Here is a 22,580-nt window from a genome sequence, read left to right as displayed (position 1 = left end):
GAATAGATTTGAGATGGATGCATGCTCTCAACACTGTTACCTTCACATATAGTGCGTTTGCCCGACATGGCCTCACTTTGTCAAATCATCATTCAGTTTTGTGGGTCAATTTAATAAAAACAAATATGCTGCTGAGGACGTCAATTCTATACCTGTTTTTACCAGAAGAGAAATAGAGGGAAAAATAGAAGAGAATACTTGTCTACCGACCTACACTAATTTTAATAATTATACTGTCCGTAAGACCTAACTCAACTAGTAATGTCGATATTGTTAAGTTGAACATCTTTATCTAAAATCTCACGGTTGTATTTTTATGTGTTAGTTTAAGAAATTTCTTACAAGTAACCAATCACATTTCCTTACCTAAAAAAAAACATTTGCTTATACTCCTCAAGTTCTTAATTATATATTAGATATTTATTCTATTTTTTTCAAATATATATAATTCTGATAAATACTACTAATTTGTTTTTGAATATCAAAAATAAATATTGTATACACCTATACACACAAAGTGATTTAATAATAGTCATACACAACCAATGAAGATTGACTTAATTGATAAAAAAATTGATTCACCTGCTGGGTTGTGAGTTTAACTCTCGTTGTCAATGTGTTAGCATATTTGATGGGTGTGTAAGCACTCTTTGAACCTACCGTGACTATGGTAAGCCTCCAAAGTCCAACTTATATGAAAAAAGTTGTAAAAAATATAAAATCTTTGAGCCTTGTAATCTGTCCCGACTTTGGTGAGTCCCCAGGGTCCAACTCGTCTAAAAAAATTTGTATAAAAAGAATGATATCATATGTAAAATATTAATTATGTTGTCAACTTTTTCTTAATATATGTTAAGGGTCTTGCTAACGAAGTGCCCTAAGGGCACTCTTTAAGGATTATAAATTAGTAAGAAAATTATTTATTGAAAAAGTTTAATGCTTTAATTTCTGATGCATTGAATGCATAGATTTCCATAAAAACTTATTAGCTATCTTTAAAAAGTATTCTAAAGGCACTCGTTAGCATTTCTCGTGTGAAATATGAGTGTTTATAAAAAGGTACGAATGGAGTAAAAAAAATTGTAGTCTTATAAACGCCTCTTTGAGCTAATCATCCATTTATAAAGTCTCTAATCCGGATCTTTATTTGTATTATGAGATCTTTACTTGTTAGGGAAACTTCTCCATTGTGGGGATCAATGCTAAATCTTGCACACTTGATATGTAAGTATCTATTCTTTTTGGCCACCACTCGTCATCAATTTATGTTTTGGTTTCTGCTGATGTATTCACTTACACATTTTTTGTGGCAGGAGTTAATTCTGATACCGAAGCACTTATTTTTTAGTTTATGCAATATTATTCTAACCAGAAACAAAAATAGAAATCAAGTTGTCTGGGCTCCAGTGGCAAGGAGCTTCTTTTAAGGACGTATTCGGAAAATATCGGGTTCGATTCTCAAGGGGAACAACGCTTGGTCAGTGCGCATGCCTCTACGCATGAGCCGGATTAGTCGTCCACCTTTGGTGGGTCGGAAACCGGTGCGAAAACAAAAAAAAACAAAAATAGTAGACAATACCCTATTTGGACTATTTTATGATTTACACTATTTTTTGTTAATTATCTAGTTGATTGCCCGATTGAGAAAAATAATATGAATTTTGTATGTTATGAATATATAGATTTTTTTTTTACCTATTATTCATGAATTTTGGTCTGGCTTCTGTATTGTCATCTACATTTTGTGGCTGTAGTGAATCTGCTAATTAAGTAGTATTAGTTTGTGCATTATTGCTATAAATTATTAATAGAAAAAATAGCCATTTGGATTATTTATAATGTAACTATTTTTTTTATTAGCTAGTTGATTGTAATGAACAGTTCTGATTTTTTGGCATTGATTCACCGATATATCTTTTAGAAATTCTCTCTCTCTTGAAAACGAAATTTATTGTTGAACTTTCTTTTGCCAGTGTTTTATATCAGAATGTTTTGATTTGTTAGGACAATTAGTACTACCTCCGATCCTATTTATAAGAAAATTAACTTTTTAAATTAATTCAATAATTGATGTATCTAGTTTAAAAATAGATTAAATACATCAACTATTGAATGAATCAAAAAAGTAAATTGTTTCTTATATATAGGACCGGAGGGAGTATTATATATAGACACACCTTATGAAAGTTGTGGTTGTGGATATCTTTGCTGAAATTGTCATGTCACACATTCGTATGTCCTTTTCTGTTTGTTCTATCAGGATCTCCTTTCTATAGTGCATTTAAACAACTCCAACTTTTTATATAAAAATAATAATAATAATTAATAACTGCAACTTTATTTTATTAATTGCGACAATTTGAGAGGAACTATTAGTTAGTTACTTATTAGCTAGCTATTAATTTGTCAGCTTCCATATTTAAGAGCTTGAGCTTTGAAAGTATGGCACAGTAAACTTTGAGTATTTTGACTTGAAAGTGCAATGAAAGCAAGGAAAGGAAAACGTTCAGAGGTAAACTTTAACCTTAACATGCTTTGTAAACTTCTATATAAATATCAGCTGCATTTTGTTAAAACTTTATCATTTGGTTTGATTAATGCAGGTGTTTTGGCCCTCCACAGTGATGAAGAAATGGCTGAATATAAAGCAAAAGGTTTATGATTTTAGTGAAGATGAAGCTGACACTGAAACTGAGAGTGAAGATGATGGTATGTGCTTCTCTCTTTTTTTCTTCTTCCTTTTTTTTTCTCTTTCATTTTGCATGCATATTGCTCTGAAGTAGTTAGTTTAATTGATGAGAAAGGAATAGAAGGAAAGAGAGGATATATAATATTTTCGTTCTATTCCTCTCTTTTGATTAATAGGAGTGAACTTGTTTCTTTATGTAATTTGTTTTAAAGGAATTAGCAGAATTGTTTGGAGCGGTTGTGATTGTTATGCTTTTTAGTAGGCTAGTCGCTAGAATTAATCTTCAGCGAATAATGATGGTATTTGAGGTTTGAACCCAAACCTTATAAATTATAATGCATTTTTCATATCGACTGAATTATGTATACCGTGGCCGTAATTGTCCAGTTTTAGTTTGAAAAAACGAATTTTAAAATTAATATATTTATACATTTATAGGCTTTCATGTCATTATTTTTATACAACCATTGATGTCATGATTTATGTGTATATTTTGTGTTCTTGACCATCTCAAATGTCAATGATTTCACATTTAGGTGTCTATTTTATCAAACACACAAAAATAGTTATCCATTTTCAAATTTAAACTTTTTGGTCCTTTATTTTTATATTTGTTGTAATTTTGGTTCCAACCTATATTTTTTATTTTTTTAAAAAAGTGATTCATTTCCCCAATGTTGAGTCTAAAAACAAAATATCATTTTTGAGACTTAAATTCACATCTTTCGACGCCAAAAGTCATCATTTTTAAAGAAAAAAATATGGGTAAGTGACCAAAATTGCAACAAATATGAAAATAGAGGACAAACAAGTTTTATTTCAAAAAAGGATGACTATCTCCATAAATTTAATAAAATAGGAGGATCAAAATTGGAATTAAGCCTAATTAATATTATTTGCGTTACTTTCAAATAATTTTTTTTACTTTACACTTAAGGTAATAATGTGAACACACGTGTAACTGATAAGATAATGTTAATTTGGTAGAATTACTATATATATATATATATATATATATATAATATTATTTTTCTTCTTAATCAGTGTAAAATAAGAAGTGTGACAATTATGGTAAGAGTTGAGGAATATGATTAATATCACGGATTTAAAAAAAAATACAACATTTACTATCTTTCATTTAATTAAGTTGGAAAAAAATTGATACAAAAATATTAATAAGAAGAAGAAAATTTATTACATTTATTGTAAAATAAAAAAAAAGATATAAGTATTTTTGCTAAAATAACATGTAAAATGGAATAGAGGGAATAGTGTGAAATTTATGTGGCCATTAGTGCAAGAAATTCTAAATATGTTCCACAGAGACTCTTTTTGCTAAATTTATTTATTTAAAGATTGACACACATGCACACTCTTAAAGACCTTCTACCATTGCTGTCTTTGCTTATTAGAATGGTAGCTTGATATGAAATCTAGAAACATTACTTGTCGGTATTTGTGATGCAAATATGGAGCTGAAATGTTCCTTGCAAAAGAAGATAGGAAATTTAAAGTAATTTGTTAATATATTTTTTAACCAATATGTATATGAAATGTAATGTGAAAATTACTATATACGTGATTTGATATTTATTCAGACACATCTTGTAAGGGATACAATATGATAAGACGACACAGAAGAGGAAAATCAGAAACTTTGCGTGCTCAATACATAAATACGAAGGAAGTGAGGTCTGATGTTAATCTGATTATGTGACATGTCATTAACTTTAAACTATTGATTAATGAAATTAATTATAAATGGTTAATTTTTCAGGGTAACAATTGGCACATGGAATGTTGCTGGGAAACATCCATGTAATGATCTTGAAATTGAGGGTTGGCTTTGTACTGAGGAACCATCAGAAATTTACATTATTGGGTTAGTATGTGATGTCCCACATCGCTGATATCATAAACAACATATGTTTAAACTATTATAAAAAACTGAGCTTGATACAGTAGAAAGCATCTTTGCGCTTGGGGCAATGACGCAGCTAATGAGGTTCTAACCGAGGCGCGTCTATTGCTGGTTGAAAACTATTTCCAAACCCCCTCTTAAGCCTTGGTTTATCCTTGGCCTTCGAGAATTTCTGGAAGGGCTCCCCCAAGGGGTAAAGCCTTACAATTCAAGTTTAATATCATTGTTAATAACAAGGGTTATGTTTTGCTCCTAACAGTTTTCAAGAGGTAGTACCATTGAATGCTGGAAATGTGTTTGGAGCAGAGGATAATAAACCAATCCCAAAATGGGAAGAAATCATTCGGAGAACTCTAAACAAATCTTCTGAACCCGAAACTAAACAGAAAAGCTATAGTGCCCCTCCTTCTCCTATTAGAACAAATTCTTTCGATACACAAATTAATCCACTAGAAAAGGAGGGAGAGAAAAGCATAATTGGTATAGAAAAGAATTTTGAATTGAGGAAAATATATGACATTGATCTTCAAACGATACTTGATTGGCCTGAACGTCCATTGGATGCAATTCATGATGTTGACTCGACTCCAAAATTGCGTAGAGTACTAAGCAGTTCAGCTAGAATTGGCTTAAACCTTATGGATAGTGCTTCCTTGTATGGTTATGGAATGAAGCGTTCACACCAAAGTTCTGGAAATTTGAATTTGTTATGGAGAGAAAAGCAACAAGAAATGATGCCTAAAGTATTTGATTCCCTTGCTGATGTATCTGATGAAGAAAATGATACTTTTTCCGAATTACTTATTGACAAAGATGTTAATGGAATAGGAAGTGTGAAATCACAGCCTAAGTATGTTCGGATTGTGAGTAAGCAGATGGTAGGAATATATGTGTCTGTTTGGGTGCAAAGGAAGCTGAGAAGGCATGTTCATCATTTGAAAGTTTCTCCTGTTGGAGTTGGTCTTATGGGATACATGGGAAACAAGGTAATGGTGTAGTGCAGCTTTTTCTATGATTGAGTTTAACACTATTTACCATAATGTAGGTTTATAATACTATAAGGTAGCATTTGGTACATGAGCTTTTACAAACCATGAGTTTTGTTCTATGTTATTGCGCATGATAAAATAGGACATAATAAGTTTATGTTCCCTTTTGGAAAAAAGTATACGTTGATTCCAAACTAAAATGGATGGAACCAAAGAGAGTTGAGCAAAATAGGTTTTCTCAAGTGTGTCACCTGCTACATAAAGATTTCAAATGCAAATCATTTGATCTTGATTGAAAGACTAAAATCTATTGATAGCATATCGAATCTGCATTTTTATGCTGATCATAAGAAAAGTTACTTTATCTGTACATCTATGATTTATTTATAATACTACCATGCTCATGTTAACCTTAGTGGATGAGGTAACAAATTATCACTAATGCAGGGATCTGTTTCAGTTAGCATGTCCGTTTTTCAGTCACGCATGTGCTTTGTTTGTTCTCATCTGGCTTCCGGTCAAAAAGATGGAGCGGAACAAAGAAGGAACTCAGATGTTCACGAAATTCTCCAACGCACTCGCTTTTCATCAGTCTTTGATACAGATCAACCACGAACAATTCCATCGCACGAGTAAGCAAGTTTATCTTTACTTAAAAAGTTGTCCTTTTACTATCATCTTTTGTTATGGATAGGTACATGTTAGTAAGTTAGTAGTTATGTTAGCTTTTAGGGTTCAAACCCTAAACCTCCTACTTAAAGCTCCTTCAGTGTCCCTTAGCTCGCACCATTCGAGCTACCTACTTGGGACTACAGATTACAATCATCTTATTTGCATCTTTTGAGTGGTGTTGTGAATGAAGATCTTGAATTCATTGACGGATTGCTTTCTGCTAACAGTCAGATTTTCTGGTTTGGAGATTTGAATTATCGTATCAATATGTCGGATGGCGAGGTTCGGAAGCGAGTAGCTCTGAAGAAGTGGGATGAACTCATGAACTATGATCAGGTAAGAATCATGAAACTTGGACTAAAATACTGGTCTCCAATATGTTGTTCTAATTTTTATCAAGGCCTAATCCTAGAGTTGTCAAACGGATTGCAAGTGCTGTCACCAAACTTGGATTCAGATGTTAATCCACATTCACACAAGGATCTGCCTACGTAGTTACCCACATTTGATTCTGATTAGACTTTTATATACATCCAACATGATTTGAGTTGGTGTATCGATAGTTTGGTATAGGTGGCACAAATAGATAGATTTTGATTATCAAATTAGATTTTGTACATGATTTAACTTATAACATAAGCTTTTAAGGAGACATAAGTTTATAAATATGTACACTTCTTAGGCCTTATTTCTTTTCAACTTCATATTCAGATTTTTCCCAATAATACTTTGATTTCTAATTGGCAATTTGCTACTTTATTTGTAGCTAAGCAATGAGTTGTGTAGGGGACATGTATTTGAAGGATGGAAAGAGGGGCTGATAAACTTCCCACCTACTTACAAGTATGAAGTTAACTCAGATAAATATGTGGGTGAGGACACACAAGAAGGGGAAAAAAAGAGATCTCCAGCATGGTAAGTGCAAGCATGTGAATGTTTTGTTATTGCATGAATTAGACACTATAATTATGCGTAAGATTATGCAGGTGTGATCGCATATTGTGGCTTGGAAAAGGAATAAAGCAACTTAAGTATCAAAGTGCAGAAAATCAGCTTTCAGATCATCGACCAGTTAGTTCAATCTTCTTGGTTAATGTTGAAGTAATTGACCACCGGAAGTTACAACGAGCTATAAATTTCGCAAGTGCAGTTGTACATCCTGAGATTTTCCTTGAAGAGGACAGGGACTTGGCATGTTAGATGCCATATATAGCAAAAAATTGTGGTATACCGAGGTATATCTAATTAATTTAGTTGAAGAGAAAAAGTTAAATTCGATATGTTTATATGATTTCGCTAAATACTATTCGTTTATTCTTATGCAGGGAGTTATCATTTTGGTTTTGAGGTTGAGTTGATAAAGAAAGACAGCTATGGTGAACTGTTTGTAAACTGATTTGCACAATTAACAGTTCCAGTTTGCTAGCACAAACCATCAAGCCTACTTTTTGAGAGTAACACTCTGAATATGAATTAGTTAAGTGAAAGTTTAAAACAGAAAAATGTGTATAAATTACTGTTTTTTTAACCGTAATATGTGTTGACCATTATACAGTTTTGGTCCCATCGGTTGTGAGTGTAATGAGCTCTTCCATATTTTGACTTGTAAACTTTTTGTTACATTAGATTCACTCATAAAGCTGGTATGTTAGTAGACTTAACTAAGGAATGTCTTGAGATAAGAACAGTTTTACTACACTGCTTGAAACCTCTTAGTACTTCAGATAAGTGATCAATATCAAGTTATTAACGGATCCAATCCTATCCTATGAAGCACATACACTACTCGGATTAGACGTGTTCCGGACACATATAATTACATTGAATTATCTGATTTTATAAAATTATTAGCAAAGTCGGCGTATTGGTATATGTGTCGTGTCTGGTATCCGTGTCTGTATCCGTGTTTCATAGATCCAATCTATCATTTCAGATAAGTATTGATATAAATGATTCTAATCAAGCATGTTGTAGATTCTATTAGTATAAGAAATGATTTGTTTATGTAAATATCTAATGGCTTATGCATAAACATTCATTTTTATGGTTAAAGAATATCTAACACCAACAGGATTGACACTGCCGCTGGCATTGGCTTTCCACGTTGCCATGATAAGATTGGAAGATGCTTTTATTTACCTATCATCACTAAATTCCAGTTTTACTAAAAGTTTTCAACATTATTCATGTATTTGGTTCAGTTAAGTTAAAGAAATTGAAAGTTGAAACACATGAGTAAGAGAGGTATCTTCTTGTCAACATGTTATTCTTATTCCCCCCACCAACTTGCTTGTCCATTTGACTTAAAATAGAATAGATGGATGAAAACTCAAAACTCTTACTTGCGGCACATTAAAATATGGACGGTCCAGATGTGATGAATGCATGCGAACAAATTGCACTAAATCTAAATCCCATTGTCTAATTTACTCTATTCCTTTCATAAAAACTACCTACTCTTTTTTTTTTTTTTTTTAATTTAGAAAAACTACCTACTCTACTCTATAACTATTTTTGTTTGTTGAATTAATTAAGCTCTACTCTATAGCTATTATTGAATTATAATTACACTCTCGCTAGTCGAATATTTGGGCTAGTTAGGCTATAAACTGGAAAATTACGCAGGAATGTAGGGCAAACGGAAAATAAGTTGCACCACTTATCCTTTTTAGATAGCAAAACCAATCCCCTTGAAGATGTTACTATAAAGATCGTTACTCGTTAGGGGAATTCCTCCTTTGTGGGGATCATTAACTAATCATGCACACTTAATTTGTATTTTTCACTTCTACATTTTGTGGCAGCAGTTTGTTCTGATCCTATAGTAGATACTACTTTCTGCATTACTGATGATGTATTAACATCTACATTTTGTGGCTGTGGTGAATCTGCTAATGAAGCAGATGTTAGTTTCTGCATTACTTCTCTAAAGTAATAGAAAAAAAACTTAGCCACTTCGATTATTTTATAGTTTTAATATAAACTATTCTTTTTATTGCCTAGTTGCTTCACTATGAAACACTACATTTTATTGGTGCAATGACAGTTTTTTTTTTCTTTCTAACACCTTGGACAAAATATCAACTGTTGAGGGTATGTTTGTCTATGTTTCATCATCAGAATGTTATGTTGGGTGAGGACCGTTAGTAGTATTCTATTTTGTTCTTTCCTTTTGTCCTTAAGAAAGTTGTGGTTGCGGATATCTTGCTGAAATTGTCATGTCACACATTTGTGTCGTTTTCTATTCTATACTATTAGGATCTTCTTGTTTTGTTAATTATTACAACATGTGAAGACATATTAGAGATAGTGGCTAAAAGTTGTCGCCTTTCATATTTAAGAGCTTTAGCTTTGACTTGAGTTAATAGTATTTTGACTTGAAGCACAATGAAGGGAAAACGCTCAGAGGTAAGCTTTGACATGCTTTGTAAACTTCTATTCTATTCTATGAGGATACATATATAATTTTGTTTGATTAATGCAGGTGTTTTGGCCCTCCACAGTGATGAAGAAATGGTTGAATGTAAAACAAAAGGTGTATGATTTTAGTGAAGATGAAGCTAACACTGAAACTGATGAAAGTGAAGATGATGGTATGTATGTGCTTCATTATTTACTATATATCATTTTTTTCCTTCCTTTTATTTGTTCATTTAATTGTTGGTTTAATTGATGAGATATGAATAGAAGAAAAGAGAGGATATATAGATATTTTAATTAAATATTCTGTTTTGACTAATATGAGTGAACCAGAACATAAAAAAGCAATTCTTTACTAGTCTATTTTCTTTAAACTGTTAGTATTATATCGAGAGTGATTGTGATTGTGATTGTGATTGTCCTGGTTTAGTTTACAAAGAAGGAATTTCTAAATTAATTTTTTATATATCATGAGTTATAGTTATGGATTCATAAATTTGTGTGCTATATTGTGTTCCAGACTATGTCAATGCTTTGAATTAGTTTTCTACTCCCCCAAACTATTTTATACTCCCTCTTTGTCACACTTGTAAAATAAAATATTGTCTTCAAATAAAATTGTGAGCTTAACTAAGTTGATAGGGACAATACATAATATAGACAGGGGCTAGCGTTTGAACCCCGAATATCCTACTTATTCACCTTAGAAGTGTGAATTTTTAGTCGATAGTCTACTTGACCAAAAAAAAGATGTCAGTTTCAATTTTCAATATAATTCCTCTATATTAAAATGAATGTCGTATTTGATCATTTTACATATTATGAGAAGATGATAAATGAGAGAGGGAGATTGACTTTATTAAATTATCCTTATTAATTATTGATATATTTTAATTTTTTGATCATTTAAATTAAATGAGATGACTGAAGGAAAAAAAAAAACTTGGCAAAGTTAAAGTGTGTATTTTGAAAAAAAACACAGTCGATCATATTTTGCTGTGTATTAGAATGGTAGCTTTTTATGAAGCTAAAGTTGTTCCTTGAAAAAGAAATGATATGTTTTGAAGTCGTGTGTTTTTTCAAGTTAAATTAATCGAAATTGAGACAAACCACACTTCAAAGCCCCAAGCTAACACCACCAAACCAACTCAACTGAGTTAAGTTTGAAGTCATATTATTCGTGCAACTAACCAAGAGAGTAGATGAAATTAATATAACTGTTCTGTAAAATTAAATGATTGATTGTTATCGTGATGAGGTCACAAAGTTTTTTTTTGATATATGTGTGTTTTAATATTGTAACTCAGATACATCTTGTAAGGACTACGAGATGAAACGACACAGAAGAAGAAAATCAGAAACTTTGCGTGCTCAATACATAAATACCAAGGAAGTGAGGTATGATGCTAATATTATCATGTGACATGTCCTTAACTATAAAGATATTAATGAAATTAATTGTACAATTGGATAATTTTCAGGGTAACAATTGGCACATGGAATGTTGCTGGGAAACATCCATGTAATGATCTTGAAATTGAGGGTTGGCTTTGTACCGAGGAGGAACCATCAGATATTTACATTATTGGGTTAGTATGTGATGTCCCACATCGCTTATATCATAAACAGCATATGTTTAAACTATTATAAAAAAACTAAGCTTGATACACTAGAAAGCATCTTTGCGCTTGGGGCAATGACGCAGCTAATGAGGTTCTAACCGAGGCGCGTCTATTGCTGGTTGAAAACTATTTCCAAACCCCCTCTTAGGCCTTGGTTTATCCTTGGCCTTCGAGAATTTCTGGAAGGGCTCCCCTTGGGGTAAAGCCCTACAATTTAAGTTCAATTTTTTTAATTCTTTCTTATCTGTTGTTCAATAACAGTTTCCAAGAGGTTGTTCCATTGAATGCTGGAAATGTGTTTGGAGCAGAAGATAGTAAACCAATCCCAAAATGGGATGCACTCATTAGAAGAACTCTAAACAAATCTTCGGAACCCGGAACTAAAAAGAAAAGCAATAGTGCCCCTCCTTCTCCTATTAGAAGAATTTCTTCTTTTAATACACAAATTAATCCACTAGATAGTGCTTTAGACAAGAAGGAAGAAATAAAAACCATAATTTCTATAGAAAAGAATCTTCAATTGAGTAAAATATATGACATTGATCTTCAAACTATACTTGATTGGCCTGAACTTCGGTTAGATCCAATCCATCATGTTGATTCATCTCCAAAAATGCGCAGAGTACAAAGCACCTCAGATAGTGCTTCCTTGTATGGTTTTGAAATGAAAAGTTTACACCAAAGTTCTGGAAATTTCAGTTTGTTATGGAGTGAAAAGCAACAGGAAATAGTGCCTCAAGTATTTGATTCCCATCTTGATGTATCTGACATGTTATCTGATGAAGATAATGACACTTTCTCCGAATTAGCAAATAATGAAGATGCTAATGGAATCATTAGTGTGAAATCACATCCTAAGTATGTTCGGATTGTTAGCAAGCAAATGGTAGGAATATATGTGTCTGTTTGGGTGCAAAGGAAACTGAGAAGGCATGTTCATCATTTGAAAGTTTCTCAAGTTGGTGTTGGTCTTATGGGCTACATGGGAAACAAGGTAACCTTGCACCTCTTTTATATTGAATTGAACATTATTTATCATAGTATAGGTGTATATTTAATGTATTCCAGGATATTAAGGTAGCATTGGTACATAATATTTAACAAACCTTGAGGATTGTGCTATGTTTTGTGCATTTTTATATAAATCGAACAAAATTAAAGTCATGTTGATTCCATAAAATGGATGAAACCAAAAGAGAATTGATCAAAATAGGTTTTTTCATGTGTCATGTGCTAACTATGAGTTTCACATCAAATGTTAACAAAGGTACCATAAAATGTTTAGGTTGCACAGTTTTGGGTACATCATGTCATGTTGTGGTAGGGTACTTGTTCACAAATTGCATGTGATCAAAATATCGTATACATGATAGATCTCGGTCGTTAGATTAAGATTGTCTATCTCATATTTGATTCACTAAATAAGATTTTTCAAATACAAAACATTTGATTTTGATTCAAAGACTAAAATCTATCGATAGTGTATATCAAATCTGCAATTTTATATGTTGATCATAAGAAGACTCGTTATATGTGTGCATTCATTTATAGTATTAACATGCTCATTTTAACCTTCATATATGTGGTAACTGGTAACAAAATATCACTGATGCAGGGGTCTGTTTCAGTTAGCATGTCTGTTTTTCAGTCACGTATGTGCTTTGTTTGTTCCCATCTGGCTTCAGGTCAGAAAGATGGAGCGGAACAAAGACGAAACTCAGATGTACATGAAATTCTACAACGCACTCGTTTCTCATCAGTCTTTGATACAGATCAACCACAGAAAATTCCATCACATGAGTAAGCCAGCTGTTTTGGTTTACTTTAAAAATTATCCTTAAAAATCATCTTAAGAGCTTAACAAAAGCAAGTAGCCTTTAGAAAAATGTACATATGATAAGTAATTAAAGGATTGCGATTTTCAAACATTTTGATAAACAACCATAATGAGTGAATTCGATGTCGATCGCAAGTTGCATGTTCACTTAATTTTATCTTTTTGATTAAGATATATTGGCTTATCAGTATTGTGAATGAAGATTTTGGATTCATTTATGACTTGCCTTTTGCTAACAGTAAAATATTCTGGTTCGGGGATTTGAATTATCGTATCAATATGTCGGATGGTGAGATTCGAAAGCTAGTCGATCTAAAGAAGTGGAACGAGCTCATGAAATTCGATCAGGTGAGAAATATGAAACTTGGAGTCTCCAATATGATATATTCTAATTTTTATCTAGACCAAAGTTGGTTTCAAGTGTTAATACCAAACTTAGATTCAAATGTTAATCTACATATAATATAATTGTTTTCCATGATCCGTGAGAATTTCTAATTGCTTCGCTTAATTTGCAGCTAAGCAATGAATTATGTAAGGGACATGTATTTGAGGGATGGAAAGAGGGGTTAATAAACTTCCCACCCACATACAAATATGAATTTAACTCTGATAAACATGTGGGTGGGAACACACAAGAAGGTGAAAAAAGGAGAGCTCCAGCATGGTAAGTGCAAGCATGTGAATTTTTTGTTGTTGCATGAATTAGACACTATAATTATGCGTAAGATTATGCAGGTGTGATCGCATATTGTGGCTTGGAAAAGGAATAAAGCAACTAAAGTATCAGAGTGCAGAAAATCAGCTTTCAGATCATCGACCAGTTAGTTCAATCTTCTTGGTTGATGTTGAAGTAATTGACCACCGGAAGTTAGAACGAGCTATATATTTCGCAAGTGCAGTTGTACATCCTGATGTTTTCCTTAAAGAGGATGAGGATGAGGACTTGTCATATCAATAGATATACCAAACAAAGATTAAGGTATAGGAACATACCATCAGTGATAAATACAGTTCCATTCCATCATCTTATTTCTCTCTTCAAGAGTACTAACTATATCCAGATTCTAATTCATGAGAACTTTTGTATAGGAAATATATACTTCTGGTTAATACAGATAAAGAGTAATAGTCCATTGTACATTTCAAAATTATATGTTATAACTTCAGTTGAAAGTCTTTAATATATATTTCTTTTATAGAACTGTTGCACGAATTTCTTGGCCAAGCTCGGACGCTCTTCACGGTTAGGTGTGACCTATTGGCAGGTTCCCCATCATAATTGGAAAGAGTGTTGAGGCTTGATACCCAGACCGAACCTTGCTCTTAGTGTTCTTGTTTTTTTTCCCTTTTTTTCTTCTCATTCTACCAAAAAAGTATATATATTTCCTTATAGTAAAAGCAAACTCATTAGGAAAAAATCAAGGATTACAATATAGTACCATCACTTGAAGGCATATTCAATCTTCTTTGTCAAACTGTTACCTTCTTCACAAATAGTACGCTAGCCCGACATCTGTGGCCTCACTTTCTCAAACCATCATTCAGTTTTATGGATCAATTTAACAAAACAAATATGTTGCTGAGGTTGTCAATTCTATACATATTGTAAAGATAATAGAAAATATTATCTAGTGTCTACTCTAATCTGTAGCTATTAATGAATACCAATACTAATTGAAGTCGATTTCTCCTCCAAAGGATAGCTCAAGTGGTTAAGCTGACACCTGAGCAGGTATGCTGGATTTGGATTTTACGCAATAACTGCATTATACAATTACTCGTTTTGACCGATTGATGGAGGAGATGATTTAATGATGATTCTGTGAAGTTGTAATGTAAGAAACTGATCTCAGATCAATGGCCATGATCGATTAATACGTGTATCTGCATGTTTTTTTCAAGTGTTGTGGATCCAAATCCAATTTTGAGAAGTAAAATCACGATTTAAACTATGGTTACAAAGATAACGTGTCCAACAAGTAACAACTAATTAATATTTGCCTACAAAAAACTGCACGCCTATTTGAGCTAATCATCCATTTATTGAAGTCTAATATTTGGTTATTTTATGATTTACATTTTACATTATTACTTTTTGTTATTAGCTAGTTGCTTGCCCGAATTTTAACAAATAAGATGAAGTATTTTTATAATTGGATTTGGTATGTTCTACTCAGACAGACTCTTCCTAATAGTGTAATTACTGATGTGTTAACATCTATATTTTGTAGCTGCAGTGAATCTGCAAAATGAAGTAGATATATATTAGTTTGTGCATTATTGTTCTAAGGAAATTGAAAAAATATCTAGCCATTTGAATTATTTTATAGTTTTAACTATTTTTTCTATCAGCTAGTTGCTTGACTGAAGATTAAAAACAATTGTTGTAATGAACAGATTTTTTTTTTAATTTTGGCACTGACTCACTGATTTTTTATTTTTTTTTAGAAATATGTCTCTTTCTCTCTTGAAAGAGAGATTTATTGTTGGACTTCCTTTTGAGTTTCAACCATTGTTTTAAAAACCAAGCTGAATTGGCTGACTCGACCGGTTGAACTGTGGATAGGCTAGTTTCCGGGTTCGTTTGATCTCAGGTTGTACTGCGGTCTGATTTAGGCCTAAATTTCAATTGTTGAGAGTATATTCTCCTGTGTTTTATGATGTGTGAGGACCATTAGTGTGTGTGTATACCCCTTAAGAAAGATGTGTCTGTTTATTCAAAAAAAAAAAATTGTGGCTGTGGATATCTTGCTAATAGTCATATCAGTATATCACACATTTGTCTGTCTTTTTCTGTTCTATTAGGATCTCTTTTTTTTTTTGTCAAGCAGTTTAATGACTAAAAATTCCCATTTTTAAGGTGGATAAATAGGATCAAGGGACATTAGGATCTCCATTCTATTGTGCACTTAAATAATTCAAATTGTTCATATAAAAAACAAATATGACTTCAGCTTTGTTTTATTAATTGAGAGGATCTATTAGTTAGTTAGGATATCCTGAATTTTATAAACAAAATTACACCATTTACTATCTTTCATTTTTTAATTAAGTTGAAAAAAAAATTACAGAATCAAAAGAAAATAATAATATCTTTCATTTTTAGAATTCTATTTGATCTGAAGTGGACCTAATTCGGCAGCCGGATTGGTGGAAGTGCGCTTGAGAACAACAGAAGCTCCTCAGAGATGATGGTGTACCTGCAAACTTGTGATGATCAAGTTAGCCTTAGATCAAGGGTGTGAGGTTTTAGAGGTTTTAGACTTGACTTGGGACATGTGTTAGTATTTATAGGGCATACTCTACCATTGTGTTGCATTGGATATGACCTCATGGATCAACGTGTGATTGTCATCGGATGACACTAATAGAATCACCGGATTGGCTTGGGTGCGCCTCTTTGGCGTCTCCATAGCATAGCCAGTTACTTTAAAGTAAATGAGATAGTTGAAAACAAAACACTCATTCCGCTAACTTTATTTAAGATTGTCTCATTGTGTGGATATGTACTTTTTGCTCTTAAGGACCTTCTACAATTGCTTTCTCTTGTTATTAGAATGGTACAGTAGCTTCTTATTAAATTTACAAAGAGGCCAAGTTACGTTACTTGTTGGCATTTATGATGCAAGTATGAAGCTTAAATGTTCCTTGGAAAATAAGTTACGAACCAAGATTATATGAAATTAACATGACTGTTTTGTAAAAATCAGTATATATGTGATTTGATATTTGTACAAGACGAGACGACACAGAAGATTAAATTCAGAAACTCTGCGTGTTCAATGCATAAATACGAAAGAAGTGAGGTCTTGTTTTAATCTGAATATGTAACATGTCATTAACTTCAAAGATATTGATTATGTTCATTAATAAATGTTGAACTTCCAGGGTAACAATTGGTACCTGGAATGTTGCTGGACTACATCCATGTAATGATCTTGAAATTGAGGGTTGGCTTTGTACTGAGGAACCATCAGAAATTTACATTATTGGGTTAGTATGTGATGTCCCACATCGCTGATATCATAAACAACATATGTTTAAACTATTATAAAAAACTAAGCTTGATACAGTATAAAGCATCTTTGCGCTTGGGGCAATGACGCAGCTAATGAGGTTCTAACCGAGGCGCGTCTATTGCTGGTTGAAAACTATTTCCAAACCCCCTCTTAGGCCTTGGTTTATCCTTGGCCTTCGAGAATTTCTGGAAGGGCTCCCCACGGGGTAAAGCCCTACAATTCAAGTTCAATTTTTTTTAATTTCTTTAATTCATTCTTATGTGTTGTTCCATAACATTTTCCAAGAAGTTGTTTCATTGAATGCTGGAAATGTGTTTGGATTAGAAGAGCTCTAAACAAATCTTCTCTAGTGAGTTAAATTTTAGTGCGAATAACAAAGTTGATTCATTCATATTTTGCTCAACAATTTTCAAGATTTAGTTCCATTGAATGATGGAAATGTATTTGGAGCAGAGGATAAGAAGAACTCTAAAAGCAGCATCTGAACCGGAAACTAAACTTAAAAGCTACAGTCCCCCTCCTTCTCCTGTTAGAACAAATTAATCCACTTGATATGGTAGATGAGAACTGTATACAAACATTAGACAGTTCTCATCTAAAGTATAATTGGCCTGAACTTCCATTAGATGCAATCCATCATGTTGATTCATTTCCAAAATTTTGCAAAGTATTATGCAGCTCGGTTAGAATAGGATTTAACTTGATAGATAGTGTTTCATTGTATATATGAAATGAAACGTTCACACCGAAGTTATGGAATTTTGAGTTTGTTATGGAGAAAAAAGCAAAAGGAAATGGTGCCTCAAGTATTTGATTCCCTTGCAAATGAAGAAATGATACTTTTTCGAATTACCAATTGACAAAGATAAATGGAATAGGAAGTGTGAAATCACAGCCTAAGTATGTTCGGATTGTGAGTAAGCAGATGGTAGGAATATATGTGTCTGTTTGGGTGCAAAGGAAGCTGAAAAGCACATTCATCATTTGATAGTTTCTCCTGTTGGAATAAGGTAATGGCATAATGCAGTTTTTTTTCTTAATCACATATTATATCACTTCCAGTTGTGGAAGGGTCTTTGTTGTGCACATATATGTCAGCTTGCTCGTGAGTTGTATATGATCAAAACATCTTGCAGTCATTAGATTAAGATTGTTTCTCTTATTTTGGTTCGGACATGAGATTTCAAATACAAATTTAAAATACAAACCAATCTTACTTCAACTACTAGAATTGATTGATGACAGTATATCATATTGATCAATCATAAGAAGACTCCAGGGCCGTATTTGAGGTGGGTAGGGTGACTGTCTTAGACCCCAAAAAAGAGAAATTTGGCCCTAACAAAAAAAAAAAAAAAAAAAGTAGGGTTCATTAGGCCAAAAAAAAAAAACAATTATTTAATTATATCAATGAGTGTGTCATCTACAAAAGAAGATTTTTGAAGTTAAAATTATTGAAAAATTATCTGAGATTGTCAATGTCACAAAAAGTTGAATGAACTATCCATTTTATGTATTAAGAAAGATATGATATAATATATTGAAGTAGACACAATTATTAATGACTTTGCATTCAGAAATGGCAGTATGAATTGTTTGTATTGTTTGTATGAGGATTTGAATACTAATAAAAATTCAATAAATTCAATGTTTTTGTATGAAGCTTGTTTTTAGATATTTTTTAACGTAGTAAAAACTATTTTCTTCAAATAAATTATTTTCATACTTTGGACATTAATTTTATTTATATAATCATTATTTTTGACCAAGATTGTAGATTCGTCCTGGACCATCAAAATTTCAATAACGGCCTTGGAAGACTCGTTGTATGTGCACTTATTTATAGTATGAACATCCTCATAAGATGTACAAACTATCATTGATGCAAGGGTCTCTTTCAGTTAGCATGTATGTCTTTCAGTCACGTATGAGAATAAGCCAGCTCAGGTCAGACTTTGATAGATCTGAATCTTGCCTACGAAAAAATTTACAAACCTGAGAATGACCATGGTGTTTCATTATTATGGTATGGTAAAAATGGAATGTTTTACTTAAAAAAAAAAAAAAAAAAAAAGAAGTTTAATATATATAATATGGATGGACCAATTTAAATATTTTTTTCATATGGGTATATCTATAGATATCTATGGAATGTCAATTCCATAGTGTCCACATTTTTTCTTTGTTTGATCTAATCTATTATATTTGTATTGGTTCCAATCAATCTGAAATAATAAAAAAATACATTTTTATTCTTATTATTTGAATTTTTAGATTTCACATTCTTTTCATAATCCCGATAAAAAAAAAACTTTTATTTTTAGTATTTCAAAAAAATGAATTGATTAAATTGATTAAATAATTGACAACTGATCAGGGGATTCGATGAAAAAGTTTTTCATATTTAGAAAAGATTGGTGGTAATCAGTTCATCAAAATATAAATCTTAAAAAGAATTAAGTTTGGAGTAGTAATCCGTTTCCAATTATCTGTATTCCCGGGACAATAAGATGGGAACAATTCAAATATTTGTTTGATTTAAAGAGTATTTTTTTTTTCAATATTATATTCCACCACTGGAATACAATAGAGTTTCGAAATGAAGTATCGAATTGCATTTCATTAATTAGTATTTAGTTATATTAATAAAATAACAAAATTCAATAGTTAAAACATGGTAGAACTTAGCTATAAAATAAAATAATTGAGACATTTTGATCCCTTAACTCAATTAGTAGTCCTCTTAGAGTCCACTTCTTCCCCATACTACAAGGGAAAGGGAAAATGTCAAAACTACCATTAAACCAGCCCAAGCAAGACTTACTATATCCATGTAAATTTTGTCTCCTATCTCTATCAATATGAAGAAATATTTTTATTATTGTTTACTAATTTTTCTTGTATTATTTTCGTTTTTATTTTTCACTAAAATTTTTATAATATCTTATAATAATAGTGGAATCGCTGGTACAAAGTCAATTTTAATATTTTTAAACTCTGAACAGCATCAGACTCTTTTGTTTGGATAGTTTTCGTTGCAATTGCCTTGGAAAAAAAATAGAACAAAGGTACATAGCATAAATTGAAGCAACATAAGACAAATCAACAGTTAAAAAAACAATAAAAACATAAATGATGAATCTTTTCGGAAGGTGTTTTCAAGAGGATTTCTTTGAGTTAGATCAAGTTGCCTTGCCAAATGACATATTCATCTGACAGGCAGCAAGATCTAACTCATAGCAACCTCTTGATATTTTTGAGTTATCTATGTATCAAGGAGGCATCAAGGAGTATTTATATATTTTCGACAGCATGCTGAGGATCTTCATCATGCGGTTATATAGAGATCTATATATTTAAAATAGCATGAGAAAGATCCTCAGCACAATGACAAAAATTTGCATGGTCTCTTTGGTGTGCTTGTTTGTATTTTTGACAGCATGCTGAGGATCTTCATCATGCAATCAAATAGAGAGTTAACTCATCTATTTGCGACCGCAAGAGAAAGATCCTCAGCTTAATGACAAAAAATTGCATGGTATTCTTTGTTGTATTTGTGTGTTTTGATGATGTTGAAGCTGAAAACCAGAGAAGATGTATTTATAGAGGTCCTTGGATGTTGTGGAACGCATAAACTCCTGGTGCAATGTGGTCCGTACAAAAGAATCCTATGCTGAGGTATTCCGGATTTCGTTTTCCAGAACACACATACGCCCTAGGCAAATCCGGATTTCGTAATTCGAAAATCATATCTTTGGTTATTTTATCGAATAAATGAACATATTTGACGTAAATTAAAACATAATGCAACTACTTAATTCAACAACACATAACTAACACGCAATTAAAACAACATAAAACACACGATTAAGTAAAACATAGCACATTATCACGAATCATCTAAACTAACTTCTTCCTCCTCTGGTCCCTCTAGCAAAGCCCGAATCTCTTCGTAGTTCCTGGTTCGGTGCAAACTTTTCAGAATTTGTTCAGCAAATCTAACCAACGAAAAGTCCAACTCGATCGATCCTCTTGTATTGTGCTGACCAAAGACAGAGAACATAGTTCGCACATCGTTGTCGTTCTTGAGTTTCATCCGGCTGAAGCGAAGAGATTCGGCTAAGTCGGATAATGGACATCGATATTGAACTCCGTCAACCCTCCTCGTGTCTTTGTGGTTGAGTTGACGGTTGATTTGATCCAAATCATCCTTCAGCCCGGAGAGGGTGACATTGTCTCGAATCCTAAACAGATGGGGTGGTGTTCCACCGTTGTAGTAGACTGCCGCTAGCTTGGTGTTCGGATCAAAGCCAGGGAATTCCATGTTGTTTTGTCTGATGTAGTTTACTTGTAATGAAAACGTGCAATGTGGAACACACAAAAGAATCCAATGCTGAATAAATTCGGATTCTAAAATCTGAACCAACCTTCACCATACTCAAATTCCCAAGATTCCCTTTGTTCACCTCAGTATCGTATGTTTCCGGAATATGAAATCTAGAATATATGTGTATTCCGGATTATATATTCCGGATTACACCAGAAGCTTTTGGCCGGTGGTCTGCACCACAAAGAAAACGTTTTTCAAACGTTTTGGGCAGTGGTCAAATTGAAAAACGTGTTTTTACACGTTTTTTTGGTCCTTCCCTCCCTATAAATAGACTTCATTTTCTCAAAAATAGTCACACCTTCTTCTTTCTCCTCTTATCCTCTTCTGCAACGATGTGTTTCCATCGTTGACCTTTCATAGAAATAGGCCTCTCTTGTTCCTTAAAGGCCCCTGTGTCTCCCCACCAACACCAAAGCTACTGATATGTCCTAGCCCTATCAAGCAGCATAAATTTAAAAAGCTTGAAAATTATTGTAGTGTATTGTTCATATATTAATAAAATCAGTTGTTTTTATATTTGTCTTTTTATCTATTTTGAAGATTAAAAGTTATGGTAAAACATTTCGGATTCTAAAAATCCAGAAAGATCTGCAAAATTCTAACAATACAATTCGGAAAACAAAATTCTGACCAAAGGTAAAATTGAAAAAAAAAATAGGGCGCGCAAGGAAATATCAATCCTCTAATAGAAGAGAGAATAAAAACAAATGTAAATATAAGATTGAGGATTGTTTCAAAAGTTGTCAAAAATAGATTGTTCAAGTATTATTTCTTCTTCTATTAAACCAATTTTGACCCACCAACACCTCCTTATCTTGCCACCACCTAGAAGCGGCCAAGATACCACATTACCGTCCAACAACTGACAAATACGATTGCCGCTTGCTAGCTAAAACATCTTTCCATAGTGAGTGTTCCCTCTTCATTCAACCTCATCTCCAATTTGCTCAGACAATACATCGGTCTTTATAGTCGACGGTAGAAATCACTTGATACACCATTAGGTCTTGGATATTAA

At 32.6% G+C, this 22,580-nt stretch overlaps 1 protein-coding gene and 3 non-coding genes across 6 annotated transcripts; all 4 read left to right on the top strand.

Annotated features, from left to right (window-relative positions):
* The first annotated feature begins 2,335 nt into the window (after positions 1 to 2,335).
* LOC112421235 (type I inositol polyphosphate 5-phosphatase 2) lies at positions 2,336 to 14,351 on the top strand. 3 transcript variants are annotated; one of them, XM_024781940.2, is made up of 10 exons: positions 2,354 to 2,512; positions 2,604 to 2,709; positions 4,288 to 4,381; positions 4,467 to 4,571; positions 4,870 to 5,596; positions 6,047 to 6,231; positions 6,499 to 6,607; positions 7,038 to 7,186; positions 7,258 to 7,506; positions 7,597 to 8,230. In XM_024781940.2, the coding sequence occupies exons 1-9, from the start codon at positions 2,483 to 2,485 to the stop codon at positions 7,469 to 7,471; spliced, it is 1,719 nt and encodes a 572-aa protein (XP_024637708.1). In that variant the 5' UTR covers positions 2,354 to 2,482; the 3' UTR covers positions 7,472 to 7,506; positions 7,597 to 8,230. The 3 variants fall into 3 exon arrangements, with proteins under 3 accessions (XP_039689799.1, XP_024637708.1, XP_024637705.1); XM_039833865.1 differs by lacking the exons at positions 4,870 to 5,596; positions 6,047 to 6,231; positions 6,499 to 6,607; ... (1 more) ...; positions 7,258 to 7,506; positions 7,597 to 8,230 and adding exons at positions 11,575 to 12,307; positions 12,929 to 13,113; positions 13,390 to 13,498; positions 13,669 to 13,817; positions 13,889 to 14,351 and having other exon boundaries at positions 2,336 to 2,512; XM_024781937.2 differs by lacking the exons at positions 2,354 to 2,512; positions 2,604 to 2,709; positions 4,288 to 4,381; ... (5 more) ...; positions 7,258 to 7,506; positions 7,597 to 8,230 and adding exons at positions 9,405 to 9,679; positions 9,756 to 9,864; positions 10,999 to 11,089; ... (4 more) ...; positions 13,669 to 13,817; positions 13,889 to 14,351.
* Positions 4,660 to 4,811, top strand: LOC112421450 (U4 spliceosomal RNA). The gene has a single exon (XR_003011778.1). It is a non-coding gene; the product is annotated as a U4 spliceosomal RNA (small nuclear RNA).
* Positions 11,370 to 11,520, top strand: LOC112421447 (U4 spliceosomal RNA). The gene has a single exon (XR_003011775.1). It is a non-coding gene; the product is annotated as a U4 spliceosomal RNA (small nuclear RNA).
* Positions 14,352 to 17,234: 2,883 nt separating the features above from the next.
* On the top strand, positions 17,235 to 17,385 carry LOC112421449 (U4 spliceosomal RNA). Its single transcript, XR_003011777.1, has one exon. It is a non-coding gene; the product is annotated as a U4 spliceosomal RNA (small nuclear RNA).
* Positions 17,386 to 22,580: the final 5,195 nt, after the last annotated feature.

This window comes from Medicago truncatula, chromosome 4 (genome assembly GCF_003473485.1).
Source record: "Medicago truncatula cultivar Jemalong A17 chromosome 4, MtrunA17r5.0-ANR, whole genome shotgun sequence".
Classification (NCBI taxonomy): Eukaryota; Viridiplantae; Streptophyta; class Magnoliopsida; order Fabales; family Fabaceae; genus Medicago; species Medicago truncatula.
The sequence above is the reverse complement of the archived record's forward strand: the minus strand, read 5'-3'. Positions and strand labels throughout refer to the sequence as shown.

Excerpts from the sequence above, each read along its gene's own strand:
- LOC112421235 (XM_039833865.1), top strand. The coding sequence starts at position 2,483 with ATGAAAGCAAGGAAAGGAAAACGTTCAGAG. Across the intron at positions 4,382-4,466 it reads ATAAATACGAAGGAAGTGAG|GGTAACAATTGGCACATGGA; the intron begins GTCTGATGTTAA and ends TTAATTTTTCAG. Across the intron at positions 13,818-13,888 it reads AAAAGGAGAGCTCCAGCATG|GTGTGATCGCATATTGTGGC; the intron begins GTAAGTGCAAGC and ends AAGATTATGCAG.